Consider the following 21261-nt stretch of genomic DNA (forward strand, 5'->3'; position numbering starts at 1 on the left):
CGAGCCTCCCGGACCACTCGGCGCCTGCTCAGACTCGATCCTCCGCGGGCGAGCCGAGCAGCGCATGCGCAGGCGCGAGGTTCTCCGTTGAGACTGTGCCGCCGCGGCGCCCGAGGTAGGAGGAGCTGGGCTTTGGGGCTAGGAGTCTGCACCCGGGAGTAGGAGGTCCAGCCACTTCGGTCCTTTCTTGCTTTCCGAAGGGAGAAGAGCCTTTCTCGCCCGCCTCCAGCCGCGGTGTAGAGGCAGGAGCCGCGCTGCGGTGGAGGAAGCTTGGGGCCGCCTGAGGGAGGAGAGGTGGGGGGACCAGATCCCCACGACGTCGCTGCCCGGGGGTCAGTCTGGCGATCGGAATTCGCCATCAGAGTCCTTGGCAGCCTTTCCCAGGTTGGCTCCCCTGACTGTTTTCCGTGTGTCACCAGGTCGAGGGGAGCGGGAGGGTCCGCCCCTCACCTGTCCATTCATTCATTCCTCGTCTGCTGTGAGCCGGGCGCTGCGGTAGGTAACAACGCTGAGTAGGCACACAAGTCGCCAGCCTCTGAAAACTTGCGGTCTCATAGGACCTGCTACTTCCTTCAGCAAATACTATTTGAGCACGTATAGGTGAACTGTTCCAAGGCTAATAACAGAGATGTGGAGACGGCGTAGTGTGGTGGGTGGAATTTCTTTAGCTCCCTACATCCAACAGGATAAAATGCAGTTTGGTTAGCCTGACGTTCTAGGCTCTCGAACACTGATCTCTGCCTATCCCTGAAGCCTTTTCTCCCACCACCATTTTCTCGCTCGGACTGTACCAACCGATTTGCGGTTAATTAAGTCAACAAATAATTGTCGAGCGCTTTGTACCAGTCAGGAGCCTATGAGCCAAAGAGAATACGAAGTAAAATAGATGAGTCTATGCCTTCCTGAAGTGTTGAGCTTAGTAGGCGACAGATAATAAATATATTACTAAAAATAAGAGAGCTGATGCCCTGGGACCACACTGTCTGGATCTGATCCCAGCCCTACCACTTCAAAAACTGTGTACTTGAGCCAGTTCCTCACTCTTATGTTTGACTCCTTGCTGTAAAGAAGGGATGACAATAGATTCTACCTAATAGGATTGTAAGGATTAAGTGAGTTAGATTTGTAAAGCAATTGGACTGGTGCCTGGCATACATATATTACATATAATTATAACGTGATAAATGCCATTGTGAAAACTATGTTGAAAGAAAATGCGTTTTGGCAAGGGGGGTCCACTTAGATTAAGGATGAGGGGAAGCTTCTCTAAGGAGGTGACATGGAAGATGTGAATGAGCCAGCTGTACAAAGTAGATTCTAGATATGTGGGTCTGCCCAGCTCTGGAAAACTAGTAAATAATCAGACAGTGGAGATTGCGTTATTGTATTTGAAATGAACTTTCTGCCATTGGGTCATTCAATTTTGATTTTTGAACTCCACTAAATTGTGCTGATGTAACTAATGATGTCCATAAGGCCCAACCTTTGCATCTGGGCAGCATTCTAGTCACCTGAGTTAGGAGAGCTCTTGCTGAGGTGAGAGGATGGAAAGTGGCCTGGTTTTGATTTGGAAAAATTGATTGTACCAATGAAGGATCAGCCTCCTGTGTGAGGATCTCCTGAGTATTCAAAAGAATATTCTTTCTCTTTTTCTTTCCCCCTCTGCCTCCCTCTCCCTCTTCCCCTCATTACATTGCCTGCTAATAGAGCCTCTAATAGCTGCAGGTCTTAGATCTAGATTTGTGGATCATCATTTCTCTGTGGTGACTGCTCTTCATGGAATTCATTCTCCAGATTTCAGCAAAAACAATACCAAGATGCCCACGTTTTTCTGCCTGTGAAAGCATGCTTTGACAGGTTTCTAGATACCCCCCATTTGTTGTGATATCCTATAGGATGATGTGTCTGTGTTAATCAGGCTGTACCTGAGTATTTGGCAGGGGTATTGTTAGTTTCATACTTCATATGCTCTTGTACCTTCCAGGAAGAAATGGCATAAAATGACAATATCTGTCTAATTACATACACTTAGATGCTTTTGGTTTTCCACAGATGTGAAATTAAATGAACCAAGCGTGTTTTATCACCATGGAGATCTTGGAGCATAACCTGAGCACCGAGTTCATATGTATTCTATTTCAGAGGCATCTATCGGACAACAATACCTATCAAATATGAACTTTAACAGAGGGAAGCTTTAAATCTTCTATTTAACACAGGCTCAATTTGAAGAAAGATATTTAAAATTATGGAGGGAAAACCAGTAATTTTTGCTCAATTGGGCAACTGTCCAGGTATCTCTGAGAAGTAAAGAGGAGCCCTAATGAAGCTGTGAATCTGAATGAGGCCCCGCTAGACTCATTCTCGGGCCTCCAGATCAACCCTCACTCCTCTGAAGACCAGCTTAAAGAAAGTCTTAAAACTGATCAGATGATGGATGAGTCGGATGATGATTTCAAGGAACTCTGTGCTAGTTTTTTCCAAAGGGTGAAAAAGAATGGCACCAAGGAAATGTCGGGGGAAAGGAAGACACAAAAGGCCTCAAACAGCACTCAAATAACAAGCAAACCAAAAAGGACCAAACCAGCTGCCTCCAAGAGCAAAACCCTTCAGAGCCCCAGGGAAAGGAAAACTCGATCTGGTAGCCAGGCCCCAAGGACAAAAAAGCAAGGGGCACCCAAGTGGCAGGAGAGTGAATCAGCTCCCTCTGAGAATGGGGAACAAAGTGTGCTTGCTTCTGCTGTTCTCTGGGAGAGTGCACAGAGCACCCAGACAGGTAACCTAGCCAGAAACTGATAGAACTTCCAGAGAGGAAACCAGGGGTGATTTGTACTGTTTGAAACCAGGAGTTGGAAAACTTTCTGAAAAGGGCCAGATAGTAAAATTTTTTGGTTTTGCAGGCCATATGGTCTCTTTCGCAACTGCTGAACTCCCTAGACAATATGTAAGAAAATGGGCTGTGTTCCAACAAAACTTTGTTTACAGAAACAGGCAGCCAGCCCGAGGACCATAGTTTGCCAACTCCTGTTTTAAAAAAACATAGTCATAGAAAATATAACCCCTGTGTGTGACTTTTCCATATATGATTATGATTGGGACCCTTCGATTTCTCAGTTTCTTATTAATACTTACATTATGTAGTTGGCGTGAGTTACATGAACATGAAAATACTGTTGCTTCTCTCATTTTCTCAAATTCATTCCAAAGTGGGTACCGTATGAATTTATGTCCCAGGGGAATATCTTCAGGTCCTTCCTTTCTCCTTCAAACACCTTTTATTCTCCCTCCCCGCTTTTTTTGTTTCTGTTTGTTTAAGCAGCTTTCTTACCCCACTGCCGTTGATGTACTGAACCATACGCTTAGCCTACATTCTTCACGCAGGGCTGAAAACCAGCCTTGCATAGATAATACATCACAAGATCTTTGGCCTCCTGAGTTCTGTTTCTAAATTTTTCTCACCTTCAAGTCCTGATCTTAAATAATATTTTTTACCCGGTGTGGTCAGCATGACCTCTCAGTGGAGTGGTGGTTAAGACTTAGCTCACGGAGGTTGTTGTAAGTCTTCAGTAATGTTGCTGAAATGTTACTGGTCCTTCGTGCTCCCTCTGAGATTTTAGTGAAAGTTCTGCATGAGTCCCCCAGGAAACTGCACCTCCACACACACCTGTGAAAATGACATACGTCAGGGACTTTGCGATTCCCCACTGGGGGCCATCTATGGACACCAAGTTAAAGGAGAACATCTGACCTAGATAGATACAAATGTTTGTCATTAATATTTCTTTAATAACAGCTTTATAGAGATATTAATATTCTACAAAATTCATCCTTTTAAAGTGTACAGTTCACTGGTTTTAGTGTATTCAGACTTGTGCAACCATTACCTCTACCTAATTTTAGAACATTTTCATCATTCCCAAAATAAACCCTGTGCTCATTAGCAGTCACTCCCATTTCCCCTCCTGTCATAGAGCTTTATGGCAGTTATATTTATATTACCACAAACAGTGAGGTTACTAAGAAGCCATCAGTCCTATTCACACTTGAGTTAAACCTTAAGAAGTTGGTAAAGGACCCCTTTGAAACTTGGATCTAACCTATATCTGGTGGAAGAGTCTTTTGTTTCTCTTGCTAGAACAGACACCTGTGAATATTTTCCTCCTTGCCAGAGGCTGTTCCCCACAGTGACTCCCAGCCCCCTCCTTTCTGTCTGACTGCGTTGGTGCCAAGTCCCTCCAAACCCCGGGCAGCTGAGCTGGTCCTACAGCGAATGCAGCAGTTCAAGAGAGCAGACCCGGAACGTTTGAAACATGCTTCAGAAGGGTGCTCACTCCAGGCTGCACTTGAAGAAAATGTCCCAAAGGGCCCTCAAGAGGCGATGATGGCAGGGAATGGTATGATGGGAATTTTCTGTCTTCTCAATAAGGATAAGTTCTAATTCTGAAGGAGCGGAGGAAGGAAGGGGCTTGCTGAGGGTGGGCTCTGCCTGGCATTCTACCTTTGCCACTTCATTGTGTCTAGCTAGAAAACAAAGGGTCCCTTCCGTCATTTCTTACTTAGTTTCTTTGACAAGATACCTCTTTTAATTGACTTTCTATTATGAAATTTTCCCACACAGAAAAATCAAAAAAATATATTACAAGAAATCCCCTATCTCCTCAATCTAGATTTAACAATTATTAACATTTCGCCATATATATTTTATGTCTCTATAAACACATGCTTCTATTGTACCATTTGAAACTAAGGTATCAACATCATGATGCTTTACCCCTAGGTTCTCCTACATAATCACAATACCATTATCATACCTAATTCCATAATATTGCCTGGTATCCAGTTCATGTGCAAATTTTCCCAGTTGTTCCAAGGATAGCTTTCGTAGCTGGTCCTTTTTTTTTTATCTGAACAAGGATTCATCAGAACTGTAAGTTCGCACCCTGCATATGGCTATAGCTCAGTAGTCTTCTTAAGGTCTAGACTCTAAAACAGTCTCCTTGTCTTGTGTTTTTTTTTTTTAATGATATTTTTGAAGAATTCAGGATATCGCTTTCTAGATTTGCTTGACTCTTTCTTCATGATGTCATTTAACCCCTTCCTGCATCCCCTGTGTTGCATTCCACTGAGTAAACTAGAGGTCTCATTGGCTCCAGGTTAAACACTTTGGCAACAGCACATTGCAGGTGCTATGCACTGCATATTGCACCACTCCAAGAGGCACATAATGTTGGGTGGTTCCTTTCTTTATCCTCTAAACAATATGAATTCTTATCTCTGATTAAAATATACAAAAGGAAAAGAAATAGGAAGAAGCTGTATTGACAGACCTACTGCTAGTGAACATGTAGTCTCTTGGTATTGCATTTGCAGATTTCACCTTGGGAACACTGAGGATTCTCAGGCTACCTCAAAGGTCCACAGGTAATGAGGTGATAGCTAATGTGGCATCCTTCCTTGAACACCCAAGGGGTGCAGAGGAGTCACTCAGCTAGCACATGAGCCCAGCACTTCACCTACAGATGACTCACTTGCTTCCATATATCTTCACATCATGCCCAATAATGCTCAGAAGAGAGAAACTATTGCTTTACTTTAAAAAAGGAGTGGGTGGGGGCACCCAAATAAAGTGCGATGCTTTTCTGGCTTTGGCAAAAAGCAACAGGCCATACTAACATTTAAGAATTGGGGATTTATGGAGTTCTCAGGGCATATCCCTCATAAATGCTCCAGCAACATCAGATGTGATGGAGGGCCATAGCGGTGGGCCTGGCCACCTTGGGAGCTGTCTCAAGGCATTTGACTGTGACCTGGTTCTTCTAGGATGGGCAGCAAAGGTCATAGCAGTAGGAAAGGTTGAGCTTTGAAGAGAAAACTTAGATTTGTAAAACTGAGGAGTCTTGTAAACCTGACATGCCCGAGGTAGCCAACTTTAACAGAAATGGGAAAAATGAAAGGCAAGTTCCTAGGACCTTGATACATAAAGAGTGGTGCTGGATCACCAGTATTGGCCTTGCCTGGGAGTTGTTAAAATGAAGGACTTCAGGCTCCACCTAGATCTTTAGAATTTGAGCCTTCATTTTAACAAGGTCTTTAGATGATTCGTACACATATTAAACTTTGGGAAGTGTTGTTCTAAGAGCCCTGTTTAGTGCCCAGTTTCACTGGCTGGTGCTGGGCACAAGGCAGAGTAGTGCTGGGTCTGGTTTTTCCACACTCCACCAGTGTCCATGCTCTGCGAGATCTGACAGATGTACAGATGTCTGAGAATGAGCTTATCCTCATGGATCTTCATGTCTCTCCACAGGGTCTGGGCCCTGGCTCCCTGCCACAGAGAGTGACACTGCAGTGGCCTTAGCCCTGCAGCAGGAGTTTGGGCACGAACAAGCATCTGCACATGACGATAGCCTGGAGGAGAAGGGCTTGTTCTTCTGTCAGATCTGTCAAAAGAACCTCTCGGCTATGAATGTGATTCGAAGGGAGCAGCACGTGAACCGGTAGGAGCAATTCAGCCCTCACCTCTCCGTGGTCACCTTTCGCATGGGTGTGACCAAATCCAGGGACCCCTATGGCTGTACTGGGAATCTCGAGATAGTGTGACAGTAGCACCTCAGTGTTGGTGTCAACCTTTTCTTGCTTTTTTTAAAAAATAGCTTTAATTCGCATAACACACAATTCACACATTTAGAACGAATGATTCAATGGCTTTTATTTAGTCTATTCACAAAGTTGGGCAATAATCATCACAGTCGATTTTAGAATTTCATTACCCTAAAAAGAAAACTCGTACCCATTAGTACTCTCTCCCCATTCCCCCTGCCCCCAGTCCCTGGCAACCACTAATCTGCTTTCCGTCTACGGATTTGCCGAGTCTGGATGGACATGGAATCACACAATATGTGGCCTTTTGTGTCACATATTCCTTCACTTAGCATATTTTCAACGTTCATCCATGTTGCCGCATGTGTCAGTGCTTCGTGCTTTTCCTTATAGCTGAATAATATTCCCTTGTATGGATAGACCGCATTTGTTTATCCACTCATTTATCGATGGACATTGGGATTGTTTCTACCCTTTGGGCATTGCGAATAGAGCTGCTATGAACATGTATTTCATGTGTTTGCTTGAGTATCTCTTTTCAGTTCTTTTGTATATATACTTAGGAATGGAATTGCTAGGTTATATGGTGACTCTGTTTCATCAGTCCTTGCTTTCTTCAGCCACTTTTGCTAACAGATACCCAAGTTCCATGTCTGAAGGCTGACTACAGTCTGTGTGGAGGGACCGGCTTTGGGGAACAAGGTTTGGCCCACAGCATGTCCATATAGATGTGGATCCATGTTTGCTTTGATCCACATCACCAGGGAGGGCGGTTCTCCTATGTTTACTCTCTTCTTCCAGGTGCCTGGATGAGGCTGAAAAGGCACTGAGACCCTCTGTGCCTCAGATCCCTGAATGCCCAATTTGTGGGAAGCCATTTCTCACCCCAAAGAGCAGAATCAGTCACTTGAAACAGTGTGCAGTGAAGATGGAGGTTGGCCCTCAGCTTCTGCTCCAGGCTGTGCGGCTGCAGACAGCTCAGCCCGAGGGGACTTGCAGCACACTGGCGCTAGCATCTAGGTGAGTCAATGAAAAGGAAGAAATCAAAAAAGTACTCTGATTTGTCTTTTTTAAAAAATGCCTTGTGTAGTGTTGGAAGACAATAAAGCCCTTTGATTCTGGAAATGAAACCTGAGGAGGAAATTGGTCAGTCTCCACAGGGGTTGAGGAGGGAACAAATTCTGCATCCTTGAAGGCTTTGAAATGGTTCATGTCTGCAGGTATGTCTGCAGAAATGAAAGGACCGGTTGGACTGATTTCCTCCATGTGCTTCCTGAGGGTTTTCCATTCCCAGGGTCCTGCAGGTCAGTGCCCTCTAGACCAGCTAAGAATTCAGTAATTCACTTTACCACATCCATTTCATGTGTGGTACAGCCCAGCTATTACTCAGTGTAGTCTAATTTTCATACTATTAGTATGATTACTCGGCATAGTTCAAAGAGTTGGTGAAAGAGAACCACGAGCCTTTTTTTTTTTTTTTTTAATTTGCATGAATTAAATGTTTAAGTGTTAAAATAGAAGGCCTGGCTGATGAAACAAGTCTTCTGCATGAAAACCACAGGCACACAAGTGGGGGAGGGTCAGCTTTGCTCTGCATTGCCCCTGCCACAGCAGATGCCAGAGTAGATCCCAGCGTTACAGGGAACACAGGCAGCATTGGCCTTGGACTGCTGTAGGTTTGGGACTTCTTTCCTTGGACAGTTGTCAAAAGCAAAGGAAAGACCAAGGGCAGTGTGCTTGTCCTGGCCACTGCCTTACACATAGGTTCTAGGCCTCTGAGCTAGGCCAATGCTGGGATGGGGAACGCAGGGGCCGAATCTTCACTAGTGAGCCTATCTGTATTATAAGCACATCAGCACTAGCATCATAAACTAAGAAGCCTTAAGGCTGAGAATAGATGTTACCTACGCCATCGCTTGCCTTTTGGCAGGACCACACTGAAACTACCTTCTCAGATAAAATATATCAGCTTTTCAGATATCTCCGAGAAGTGAAGCAAGATGTGTGAGGGTCTTTCTAAAATATTGTTAGAGTAGAAAGCTACAAATGGACAGCCTCATCTTCCCTAAGGCCAATCCTGGGGCATCTGGAAATCTGGGGTAGTCAGGACTCCCTGGTGAGGGCACAAATGCTGGTCGGAGCACCCAACTTGCCCCGATACGCCTCACCTGCTTTTACCTGGGCCCCGGCCCTACCTGCTGCTTCTGGAGGTGCAACCTGCACCATGGTAGGGCCCTGGGATGGTAGGGTGGCTCCTTTTCCTCCTGGAGGTTGTAGTTATTGTAGAGGGTTCATAGGAAGTTGGAACTGAATTAGGGCTCACTTAGGTGATACATCTGAGATTCTGGAGCCATTGCTGGCCCAATGGAAAGCTTGAGTTTTTATGAAAGTCAGAGGCACTTCTAGAATACTCTACAGCTGCAGGGAAGGTGATCATGGGTTTGCTCTCAGTTTCTGTCTCACCTTTATCCTCCTTTCCCAGCCTGTTGGGAGTCAGCAGGCAGCCTAGGTTTTCTCCAGCCCGAAGATCTTTCAGTGAATCTCCAAGCTAAATGAGTTGCTGCATGTTGGCCTCCGAGCTAACTGACCATGTTGACAGCCCAAGTTGAGAGGCCTTTTCTTCAGGTCTTGGGCAGAGGCACTGCCCTGCAGCCCCTGCAGAAAGGGAGGGATCCTTTCATGGCCAATGTAGCCAGGACCGCCTAAGGGGCATCTGAAGTGTCGATGGGCAGAAGTTGGTGGAATTCAGGGTGCCGAATTGGGACCATCAAGTGTCGACTCTACTGGAAGGGTTTGGCCACATTTAGGGTATGCAGGTACCGCTAATGGCATTGAATATCCACCAAGAACCCGGCTGGGCAGCATCACGTGAAGGAACATAGACTCTCCTGTGTCTGGACCACACTGAACTTTTGGCCCAAGATGTCATGAGCTTACCTGAGGCACAGAATGAGCACAGTGAACACCTGAAGTACTTGATGCTTTTCTCTGATGGGTCCTCATTCATCCCTTTCTCTCCCCCCAACAGAGGAGAAGTAATTCAGCCCTCTCTTATTCAGTGGGGACCACCTTAGAACAGGAAGTACTCACACCTTTGGCCATCACTAACATTTTCTTTGGCTGCCTTTTAAGCTTCAGAAATCCTGTTGGTGGTATGAAGCGGAAGGGAGCCCCCAGTAAGAAAGAGCCACAGAAGAGGCGGAAGGTCAACGAGCCTGAGGTGCCATCTGAGGACCTGCTGGTGGCCATGGCTCTGTCCCGGTCTGAGATGAAGCAGGAGGCTGTGCCCACAGTGCTCAGACTGGGAACGGCTTTTTCTGAGAGAACAAAACTGGCGACAGGTATGTGTGACCATGAGTGGCGGTGCCCGGGAAAGCCTGGCCATACTGCTGCTGGCTGAAGGTTACGCTGTGCCTCAGGGTATGCGGACAACTTCATTTTTGACTGTGTCACTTCTGTTTCTTTCTAGAGAAGAAGAGTCGCAAAAAGAAAGTCCCCATTTCCCCACCCCAGTTGTTAGTCCAGGACTTGGAAACTACAGGGAGACAGATTGAGGATCGCGTGGCTCAGCTCTTTGCGGAGGAAGTGGAGTTGTCTAGCACGCCACCACTTCCTGAGAGCAGACTCTTAAAGGAAGATCTGGAAAAGGCCGGCAGGTGTCAGCGACTGCCTGAAAAGAAGCAGAACTTCCTGTGGGAGGGTAGTGCCCTGACCGGGGCCTGGGCTCTGGAATCCTTCTACACGGCAAGCCTGGTGCCTCCCATGGTGCCCCAGCGTTCTGAGAAGGTATGCCCTTCCTACCCACGCATGCAGGTGGCTCTCGGGAGGGGTTGGCAGCTCCAGGATTACTGAACTGGGAATCAACAGCTGGAGGACAGAAAGTTTGAGAAGGGAAGGGGAGGAAGCCTAGGGGCATCAGCCATAGTGCACTTCTCTGCAGTGAGAACAGGGAGCACCCACTGGTTCCCAAATGTGTTCCTGGGAAGTGTTTAAAATCCAGAGTCTTGGGGGCTGGCGCAATCTGCCTGTCATAGGGCCCAGGAGCCAGACAGGCCTGAGGCAAGCTCTTGCAGCCAGTACTTACTCTCTTGAGACCATTTAGATGACATTAGGAGGATGGGGCCTCCAGGGACCTTTCTGTAGATGTGGATGTCACAGGCATGGCCTTCACTGTGACAGAGAGGCATGTTGACAGATGGTGATGGAGAAAAGCTTCTCGGGGTTGCTCTGGGCTATGGGTGGCACCCTTGGAGATTATGTGGTGCCTGCTGCAGCAGCCACATGGTTACTCTGGCTTCCAACTTCTTTCAGGAGTCCGTGCTGCCACCAGTGCTGCCAGACCAGCCAGAGCAGGGTGTGCACATGCCACCTGTTCTCCACGGTGCCAGCCCCAGGAACCCATCACCCTCTGCCAGCCAGAGGGAGCACCAGGCCCTGCAGGACCTCATAGACCTAGCAGGAGAGGGGCTGAGCACCAGCCCACGGCCCTGCAGCAGGGGACTGGCCAGCTCGGGAGGGACCGAAGGTAAGACGCCGGATGGGACACTTGGGCCAGCCCTGCCCTCTGGGCCCTCGCTTTCCTAGGATCGAAGCCATGACAGCAGCTCAGATCCAGGGTTCCCCGACTCATCCCTGTATAATGGAGAGAATGCTATAGGTGCTTTTTGTCTATCATCATCTTCCTTAAACTTTAACCAAGGGACAGAGCTGAGCAAGTGATTGGTGGGATGATTCCGTCTTTTACTGCCTGTGTCCCTCTCTGTTGGGAGGGAGTGGTGGTGAAAGTGATTTGTGAGCATTGCTTTCACTGAAGCAGTCCTGATAATGCGTACTCCCAAGGAGCCTTTGGGGTCGACTGAGCCCAAAATTGATGCTCTTTCCCTGAAGGCTGGCTGCCATTGCTGGGAGGCGATATTCTTTTAACCTGCGCATCCTTCTCTCAGGGATGGATTTGTTGCCAGATGGACTTCCACTGACGGGGTTTGTCCTGCCACCTAAGGAGCAGCACCTAGAGAGAGGCGGCCAGGCTTCGGTAAGGAAGGGGCCTCTCCATGAAGCCTGGGCCTTCTCCAGCTCTGCAGTCTTGGTCGTTCACAGCATTGAGCTGAGCCAAACGAGAGCCCACAGGAGCCTCCTGTCCCCGTCTTGGGGCTCTTCCATGAGGCTTCATCACTTGCGTCACTGAATTCTGAGGGTAGCTCAGAGGGACCGCCATTACTCTGTGAGGTTGCTTTATTTAGCTGACTGCTCTGCGCATCCATTTTTCAAAGTTTCATTCAGGACTCACAGTGCCCCTCTGACATGCAGACCTGGGGTTGCCTTCCCCAACAGTTCATATTCTGTGTTGGTGATTAATTGGGCAAGAAGTTGGTCTCCCCTAGAGTGGACATCATCCCATTAGTATATCAGTATCACACCAAGGTCTCCTGGTGACCATGGCACATAGTCAGAGAAGGGACTTGGAGCTCCTCTCAGCTGGGTCCCTGAACCTCTCGGACTGGGGGCCTTCGTCTGTTATACCAGACTGGTAAGTTTCCTCACAGTGCTGCCCAACAGGGTTTGTGAAACACTAGTCTGGCACACACAGCACTTAGCAGCAGCCGTTGCTGCAGCTCTATCTCTATTAGAACCGCCACGCTTCGTCACTTGCTGGTCCCTCCCATTTTAGGCCAGAGAACTCGGTGTGATAGAGAATTTGAGAAAGAAGCTAGTGTTTTGCTGTTTCATGCCACTGAGTGACTTAAGGTAACTTAAAGGTGGAACCCAATGTAGGGACCCTCTGGAGAGGAGCACAGGGGTCCCCGCCTGGCCACTCCAGTGCCATTTCAATTGGGGAACTTGCACAGTTAGGCGAGAGACAGATAGAAGTGACTGCTCTCCCTCGGCTTGCTGTTTGCTGACTTCAGTGCCATGGTCCTGTGTTAGCTCTCCCTCAGTTTGCTGGTTGCTGACTTCGGTGCCATGGTCAATAACCCACACCTGAGCGACGTCCAATTTCAGATGGACAGCGGGGAGGTGCTATACGTCCACAAGTTCGTGCTTTATGCCAGATGCCCACTTCTCATTCAGTATGTAAGTGCTCGGTGAATAAGCTGTGCCTCAGTGGAACCCTCCTGTCTTCCTCAAGCCTCCTTGTCCTTCTCTCTCCCCCTTCTTCCCTTCTTCCTTCCTCTCCCTCTCCCTCTCCCTCTGCCCTCCTCTCCCTCTACTTGTCTCTCTACCTCTCTGTTCCTCTTCACCCCCTGCCCAAGCTCTCTCTGTCTTCCTGTCCCCGTAGGACCCCCTCCTGAGCGCTCTCACTTCCGCTCCCCCACGCTCTCACCCATCTCCCTCCCTGCTCTCCTCACATGGCCTAAACATTTTTTCCTTTCTGTTGCCATAAGGTTATGCTTACATAGAGAACCCACATTAAAGGTTAGGAAGTAGCAGAAGGGGATGACCTGAGGATTGGAAAACATCAGATTTCTTGTTTCATTGAATAAAAATCCCTTTTCCCTCCAGAATCATTTCTTTCTCCTTTATCTGCATAATTATAAAGTCTTATAAGCGACCTCTTTAAAGCTGAGCTGCTGACGTGCGTTTGACTTGAGTATCATATTGCAGGAATCAAGGAGACTGCTATCGGTTTCTCTCAGAAAGTTCTAGTGCCTTTGATATGTCTGTCAAAAGAAACTAACTGGATTCTTGAACATATAGCCTTGATTTGATTTTAAAAATGGAATTTTTATGGCCTAAACTACAGAATTCCTGGCCAACAAAATGGGGTGACACTGGCTAATGCTCATCCCGAGGCTGAGGCAGGATCCCCCGGGCCATCTGCCTCGCCCCAAATCATGACTGTTCAATCGATTAACCTTCTGTACTTTATTTCACCCTCAGGTGAATAGTGAAGGCTTCTTTGCTGTAGAAGACGGCGACCTGAGAACTCAGCGTGTCCTGTTGAGTGACGTGAGCGCTGAGGCCATGCGTGCATTCCTGCATTATCTCTACACCGCAGACACTGGCCTGCCTCCGCAGCTGGCCCCTGACCTGAGTTTCCTGGCCCGCAGGTATGGGTTCTTTCCATTTACTTCATGGCTTTTGACATTAACTGACAAGGATTACCAGGTTGATGATTCATGGGAGGGCCAGGGCTGAGTCCTTCCTATATCTTTTAATCTCTAGTTAATGACCAGTGGTTACCTTGTACAAGATGTATTTATAGGGAGTCTGGCCAGAAATGGACTATTGCAGGAGAGCCAAGTGCTGCTTGAGGAGGCCTCTGCCAAGTCATGTGGCTTTTAGCTCCCTGGGCATAAGAAGGTGGTCCTCAGCCTCTATCAAGCACTGCTGCCCCTCGACTGTCCCACCACTAAAGCTAAAACAATGGCAGTCCCTTCCCAAGTCCTAGAAAAGAGAAGTAGAAGGCGTTGTCCAATACCCACACTGGTACCTCAGGAGAGGTAGCAGATAGCTCAACAGAAAAGAAGTGTTCTACCTCCTGACAAGGTGTGAGGGCCTCTGGGTATGAGCACAGGCACCCTAATTTCAGGAGAGCAGGGAGAAGGCCAGGACTGAATCACAGTTGTCCTTCTTCTGCTCTGATCCCCGCCTGCCCCAGGGGCACCTGCCTGCCACCTCATGCATGGTGTTTCCTGTTGCAGGTTTGGTGTGAGTGAGCTTGTTCACCTCTGTGAACAAGCGTCTATTGTGATGGATTCAGAGGGTGAACGATGGAAAGAGAAGGAAGACAAGGATTGTGAAAGCAGAGCGGAGAATTTCCAAGAACTCTTGAGGTCAATGTGGGTAGATGAAGAGGAGGAAGTAGAGGCCTTGTTGCAACCTGAGGGCCATGAAGAAGACAGAGAAAAGGTCAATGAAGCAGAAATGGAAGAAATTTATGAATTTGCAGCTACTCAGCGAAAGCTACTCCAGGAGAAAAGAGCTCCAGAGATTGAGGAAGAAACTGACCAGCTTGGAGAGGATGGTCCAAGTCCTAGGCAAATCATAGCAAGTGTCCAGGTTAAAGAACAGTCAGAAAATGAAGAACAGATGGAATCATTTGGGCAGGGAACAGATGAGGCCCCAGCCAAATGGAAAACCGTGAGACAGTCCATGCTCTTGCCACTTGAGGGCCAATGTTCAGACAGGAAGGAGGCAATAGAGGCCCAGAAGGAAGCACTGGATCATTCCAGCTCCTCTAGCCCTTCTCAGGGCTGCCAGGCAGAGAGAAGGGAAGGTGTCTTTTTGTATTCAGTTGATGTTGATGATGATGAACAGCCCTTCCCATCAACTCCAGGAGGATACCCTGAACCATCCCAAATAGCGAGTGATCTCAAGGAAGGCAACAGCACTGTCAGGGAAAAGGGGTTGGAGAGTTCCTGTCCCTCTACTCACCAGCAAACACCCCCATCTCGCCGGTGCTTCTTCTCATCACAGACCCCTCCAGGCAGGAGTCTCTCCCAACCACACCCTCACCTTCATCGCACAACTGATTCCTCTCCACCAAAGTCCCAGCCACAGGGCAGATCTTCCAGGGTGGACTCCCAGGACTCGCCACTGAAGCAGAGAAGGGGCCGGAGCCTTCTCACACTACTTGATGATCCAGGCTGCCAGAAAGGCAAAGAACGTAGCTCCATGTTGGAATGCAGAAATAAAGGTGTCCTGATCTCCCCAGAAAAGTCTCTATCCATTGACCTAACCCAAGCAAAACCTAGTCATCGGAGCTCCAGATCTCAGAATTCTCTGTCTAGCGTGAACAGAGAAGATGAGATTATCCTTTTATTGGATTCAGATGAAGAGTTGGAGCTAGAACAAAACAAAATAAAGTCAGTTTTTAATAGTCCCCCAGAAGAAGGAAAAGTTCTAAAAGTTAGCCCCAAATCCTCTGACCTGTTCTCTGTCATTGACGTTGATGCAGATCAAGAACCTTCCCAAAGCCCACCAAGAAGAGAGGCCACACTGCAGCATGAGGAGGGGGGGCCATCAGGGAACCAGGGCTCTGTGGATGGCAAAGGGACTCCCCAGCTGTTCCGTGACCCCGAAAGCAGCCCCGATGAGGATAGCACCACAGACACCTCGTGGCTGGTGCCTGCCACCCCACTGGCCAGCAGAAGCCGAGACTGTTCGTCACAGACTCAAATCATGGGCCTCAGGTCTAGGACTTCAGTGGATCAAACAGCTCAGCTCAAGCCCAGGGCCCCATTAGAAAACAAGGATGGATCTGAAGCTGCGAGTAAGTTTTCAGTAATCATGCCCCAGACATCATCGTCCTGCCTGGTCCCTGTTGCTCCTGGAAGCCCTGACAGCAGAAGGCAGATCTACAGGAGTCCTTCCAGTCCCCATCCCCGGCGCCACAAGCACTTTTCTCCTCTGGCTCCCTGTCCGACCTCAGGAGGGCTCACTGATTTCAGCAGGCAGTTCCAGAAGTGCTCGCCACCTAGGCCGAGCCTGCTGAACCAGGCCACAGCGAGTGAAGTGGTAGAGGTGGAGGACAGTGAAGATGAGCAGGAGATGGCCTCCCGCCAGGCTAGCAGCAGTCCCCTGCTGGACAGCAATCCCCCCATTCCATCTGATGACAGCTGTTGGCATGTCGAACCCCTGTCACCAATTCCAATTGACCATTTGAACCTCGAGCGAACTGGACCCCTGAGCACGAGTAGCCCAGGTGGTAAGGTGGGGGAAGTTTGGCGCAATAGTGACTGCCACTCCCCGACACTCCTGGCCACGACCCCCATCCGAGGAAGCTGCACCAGCCGAGGGAGTTGCACTGGCCGTAGGAAGTCTCAAGAGAAATCCCCTAGGGCCAGCTCCCCTGGGAGCAGCAGGCTGAGCTTCTTGAATTCAGCTCTGTGGGATGATTGGGATGAAGAACAGAAGTCTCCAGAGGTGCTTCCTCTGGCCCAGACACCGAGTGCTGATCGAGCTCAGAAATCAGAAGGGTTAAAGAAGCCAAGTGAGTAGTGGAAAGGGTTGTTTGTCTTTTACGCTAAGGGCCAGGGAAGAAATCGATAATGACAACACGGGGTGGTGATGCTGACGGGCCTGCTGACCCACAGCAAGCCCTTTCCTTGCCTTCCAGACCCCTGTCCATAGTTCAGGGACAATGGGCTTATTATCAAACAAACTTCTTAGCCACTAAGTCAGAGTTTCCTAAACTTGCCTGGTCCCTACGGCTTGCTTGGGCACTTGTTAAAAATCCTTGCCTATGGACCCGACTCGAGAATACTGAACCAGTACCTCCAAGAGGCCAAGACACGTACCTTTGTGTTCCTTAAGACTGGGCAAGTGCAGTTCCTCAAAAAGTTAAACATAGATTTGCCATTGTGACCCAACAATTCCACTCTTAACATATATGTCCAAAAGAATTACAGTCAGATTCAAATAAATCCTTGTTTACAAATGTTCAAGCAGCTCTATTCACAATAGCCAATGGGTAGAAACAACCCAAATACCCATCATGTGGTCTATCCATAAAATGGAATATCGTTCAGTCATAAAAAGAATATCGTTCAGTCATAAAAAGGAACGAAGCACTAACACATATTACAACATGGATAAATCTTGAAAGCATAATGTTAAGTGAAAGAAGCCAGTAACAAAAGACCACACGTTTTCTGATTCCATGTAGATGAAATGTCCAGAACAGTCAAATCCATATAGGTAGAAAGCAGATTAGTGGTTGCCAGAGGCTGAGAGGAGAATGGGGAGTGACTGCTTGCTGCGTATGGAATTTCTTTTGGGGAATTGAAAATGTTTTGCATTTAGATAGAGGTGGTGGTTGCACGATACTATGAATATACTAAGTGCCACTCAGTTATTCACTATAAAATTTTATTATGTGAATTTCATCTCAACTTAATAAAAACAACAGATGGGGTAAGTGTGGGGGTTCTGCTCTGGGCCTCAGTCCTTCCTTATCCCTGAGCTCAATCCAGTCAGAAGGAACAATCAAAGCACCAGTGTCAGCCCCTCAAGGTGCCGCCCCCACTCCCTAGCTGGACAGATCCAGAGAGATGGGACGGGCAGGGTAACACTGAGCAGTGACTGGTAACACGGAAGCAGAGCTACGGGCAGAGCATCTGCCTGTGACTGGGTGTTTCATTTCCTCCTAAAATCCTAGACCAGTTGGGCATCATTGAGCTCTCAGCCTTGAGTGAGCATCAGAATCACCTGGAGAGCTTCTCAAAACACATGTGGCCAGGCCCCACCACAGAGCTTCTGCTTGAGAAGGTCTGGGGTGCGACCAAAAATTTGCATATCTAACCGGTTCCCAGGTGGTGCTGTGAGAACTACGGCAGGAGACTTTAGACCAGGGGACCTTAATCTGAATCTGAGATGGGATCCAAGGGGTGATAAACTCTGAAATAATGTAAAGAATATTGTGCATTTTTCAGGAGACAGAGCCCGTTGTTTTCATTGGTGTTTCAAAGGGCTCCATGCTCATAAAAAAAGATAAGAACCAACATCTATATGTTCCTAATGGTCCCATTTGTCTTTAAAATGCTGTTTTCTTTTTTAAAAAGAACAGCTTTTCCTAGACATTATTCACATAGCATAAAATTCACCCTTTAAAATATACAGTTCAGTAGTTTTTAGTATACTCACAGCATTCCACAACCATCACCACTATCTAATTCCAGAACATTTCATCATCCCCAAAATAAGCCCTATAGCATTAGCAGTCACTGCCATTGCCCTGTCACTTCAGCCCTGTCACTCATCTGCTTCTGCCCCATTCATACAGCATCAGCGTTGTACAAGGCTGATGTGCCCCTCATAGGTTTTAAGTGCAGTATTTCTCTTAGTGACACTAACAGGGTCAGCATTGGCAAACTCAGGTGCCTCATACTGAAACATGTTTTTTATTCTACCTAGAAGGTGCTAATCGGAGGAAGAACTTGCCCCCAAAAGTGCCCATAACACCAATGCCACAGTATTCCATCATGGAGACGCCAGTACTGAAGAAGGAACTGGATAGGTTGGTGTTGCTCTTGAAAGCTTGCTCATTAGTGGTCCCCTTCCTCCTGTGAGTGACCAGGCTTAGTGAGGCTGGAGGCTGAATGACCTGCCACAGGCTCCACCCTGGGCTCTGGTGGTGGGGGCCGCTGGGGGCGTGGTACACGCCGACTGGCTCCCTTCATGTTATTCTTCAAATTACTCAGGCCTCAAGAAGCTAAGAAATGAGACTATTCCAGCTCACCCATCAGGTGACAGGTCTCCATGTCCATGTGGGTGGAGATGGGACCCTGGCCTTAACAGTCTGAGTTAGGAGACCTGATTTTTAAAAATAACATCAGAACTGTCACATCCTAATGAATGCTGCTGTTCACCTGGGGCCTGGTGAAGTCATTGTCACCATCGTCACTCAGAACAGGGAGAATAGCCCTTCTAGAATATTCTTCAGAGTAAGGTCAGTTGGCATGCAGGATAGACGCTAACCTCTGAATGCTCACAAAAGTCAGGCACTTAAGATGTCAGTTACACAAAGCCATTAATTTGTTAATAATTGTTTGCTCTTTACTGACGTTCATCTGTTTCTCCATTCAGGTTTGGGGTCCGTCCTCTGCCCAAACGCCAGATGGTTCTGAAACTGAAGGAGATATTCCAGTACACTCACCAGACACTGGAATCAGACTCTGAGGACGAGAGCCAGTCCTCACAGGTGCCCCTGGAGGCTCCTTGCAGCCAGACCCACACCACCAAGACCTCTAAGACTTCAAGGGCAGCTGGGTGCACCAACCTGGAGGCCACTTCTGACCTCGTTCCCCAAAGGTCCAAGGAATCTGCTAAGAGCAAAGGCCCCCGACATCGAAAGCAGCCAGGTGGAAGCATCTCCCCGCGAAGCATGTTACCAGCTGAGGAAGTGCCCCTAAGCCCTGATGGTGACACCCAGCTCCCGGCCTCTCAGAAATCCACGACCACCTCTGTGGACAGCGGTGACAGCTCCTTTAGCTCACAAAGGTAACCAGATGGAAGGACAAGGCCAGTGGCTTCGTAGGTCCTCTGACTAGTGGGTCTAAGAGCTGGCATTAGCGAGGCCTGATGGGCCAGTGTTCAGAAACATCAGTTGCCTTCTGAGTTTAAACTATAGGAAACATAGATGGAGTTAAAGGGCAGTGCCCTGTGGGCCTCAACCCACAGGATGCTCCCTCGAGTTGGGCTGGCCCAGCATACCTTCTTGATGGGGGCCAGTGGCCAACAAGAAGTTTCTGTCTGTGGGCAAGTTCCTGCTCACGCTGGCAGCTAGAGTGCCAGGGACACAGCACTGGGGGGTCATCCATGCCATGGGCCAGGCTCCACAGGGGACATGGAAACACACTCCTTCCTTCAGAGAGGCTCCTGGTCTTGGGGGCTGGAGGGAAGGGGTGTTGCAAAATACTCTGGTTCTTTTCAGTTCTTCTTCCTGTGAGTTTGGAGTGGCCTTTGAGTCTGCAGGAGAAGATGAGGGTGAGGACGGGGTCGGTGCTTCCCAGGCAGCAGTCCAAGCAGTGACCACAGAGGAGGCAGTGAGGCGCTACATCCGCTCTACGCCAGCACTGTACCGCAAGGTGCTTCTCTACCAGCCCTTTGAACTGGCAGAGCTGCAGGCCGAGCTGAAGCAGCAGGGCATTCGCATGACCACGGGGAAGCTGCTGGACTTCCTGGATGCCCACTGCATTACCTTCACCACTGCTGCGGCCCGGAAAGAGAAGCTTGAGAGGAAGAGGCAGCAGCCTGTAGGCAGGAAGAAGCGAGGCAAAACCGACCAGCCCGTCCCCCGCTCCCCACCCACGGCCATCAGCAGTCTGTGAGATCCCCGGCCCCTTCAGCTAGCCAGGTCTCCACAGACATTTTTGGGCCCCGGGTCCATATCCGCCCTCCCTGTGAAAATGACAACGCCACTGTGTATGTAGAATGTTCACTAGTGGAATGTTCACTAATCAGTGAAAGCTGCGACACCTACAATTCATGGTGTTGTGACAAGAGCTCCCGGACTGGAGCTCCTCTCCACCCCATTTCCTGGAGTGGTATTTGGAGCATGTCACCCACTGGACTAAAGCCCCCTGGCCTCCTTCCTCTGTGAATGCCCAGTTTGTCTCCCTTTAACCCCCTTGGGCCAGTGTGTTTTAGAAGAGCAGTGGGCCACCAGCAGCTGGCCGGAGTGAGGCCTGATTCGGCACATCTTTTGCTCTCTGCGTCCATCAGTGCAGTCGTCTGTGTCCTGAGATGGATGTCCGGGTCCAGCCTGCCTTGCCTGTCTTTCTCAGCACTTGTGCTGTAATCCCAGCCTCCACCAGCAAACCAGGTGTCCACAGGCCTTCCACACTGCCATGCCCCCCCAGGTACTCTGTTGGCCCAGCCATCCTGTTAAGACACCTGTCATTGTCACCAGCAGTCTCTAAACTGGACAGTGCGGAAAGTCCCAGCATAGCTGTTAAGCTCCCAAAACAAGCATGTTCTTTGTGACCTGGTCCAGTTGGTGTGTATTAAAGCTGCCTCCAGCCTCAGGAGCAGTGTGGAGCACAGGTGAGGCCCAGGAAAGAAGAGTTTGAGTCTCCGCATCCTTGTGAATGTCTTGTCTGTTTTAAATACAGTGCAGTCAATTTTATATGATGTGCAATAAAAACAAAAAGGCTTTATGAAAACTTTCTGGGTTCTCCACTCTAGAAAAATAATGAGGGAAGCGGGCTGTGAACTTCACCC

General features: G+C 48.5%; 1 protein-coding gene across 4 annotated transcripts; it reads left to right on the plus strand.

Moving 5' to 3' along the window:
- The first annotated feature begins 15 nt into the window (after positions 1–15).
- On the plus strand, positions 16–21203 carry SLX4 (SLX4 structure-specific endonuclease subunit). Of its 4 annotated transcripts, none has more exons than XM_036226121.1 (15): positions 16–115; positions 2053–2776; positions 4170–4394; positions 6305–6494; positions 7399–7617; positions 9730–9938; positions 10067–10383; positions 10909–11122; positions 11541–11629; positions 12523–12669; positions 13477–13646; positions 14241–16531; positions 18454–18556; positions 19126–19539; positions 19973–21203. In XM_036226121.1, exons 2-15 carry the CDS (start codon positions 2431–2433, stop codon positions 20367–20369), a joined length of 5331 nt encoding a protein of 1776 aa, XP_036082014.1. In that variant the 5' UTR covers positions 16–115; positions 2053–2430; the 3' UTR covers positions 20370–21203. The 4 variants fall into 4 exon arrangements, with proteins under 4 accessions (XP_036082014.1, XP_036082012.1, XP_036082015.1 ...); XM_036226119.1 differs by lacking the exon at positions 16–115 and adding an exon at positions 122–495; XM_036226122.1 differs by lacking the exon at positions 16–115 and adding an exon at positions 122–495 and having other exon boundaries at positions 18457–18556.
- The last annotated feature ends 58 nt before the right edge of the window (positions 21204–21261 follow it).

The sequence above is a fragment of the Rousettus aegyptiacus genome, unplaced genomic scaffold (assembly GCF_014176215.1).
Source record: "Rousettus aegyptiacus isolate mRouAeg1 unplaced genomic scaffold, mRouAeg1.p scaffold_m13_p_8, whole genome shotgun sequence".
Classification (NCBI taxonomy): domain Eukaryota; kingdom Metazoa; phylum Chordata; class Mammalia; order Chiroptera; family Pteropodidae; genus Rousettus; species Rousettus aegyptiacus.

Coding starts and splice junctions, on each gene's coding strand:
- SLX4 (XM_036226121.1), top strand. CDS start 2,431: ATGATGGATGAGTCGGATGATGATTTCAAGGAACTCTGTGCTAGTTTT. Junction 4,395..6,304: donor GGCGATGATGGCAGGGAATG/GTATGATGGGAA, acceptor GTCTCTCCACAG/GGTCTGGGCCCTGGCTCCCT. Junction 18,557..19,125: donor CTGAAGAAGGAACTGGATAG/GTTGGTGTTGCT, acceptor TTCTCCATTCAG/GTTTGGGGTCCGTCCTCTGC.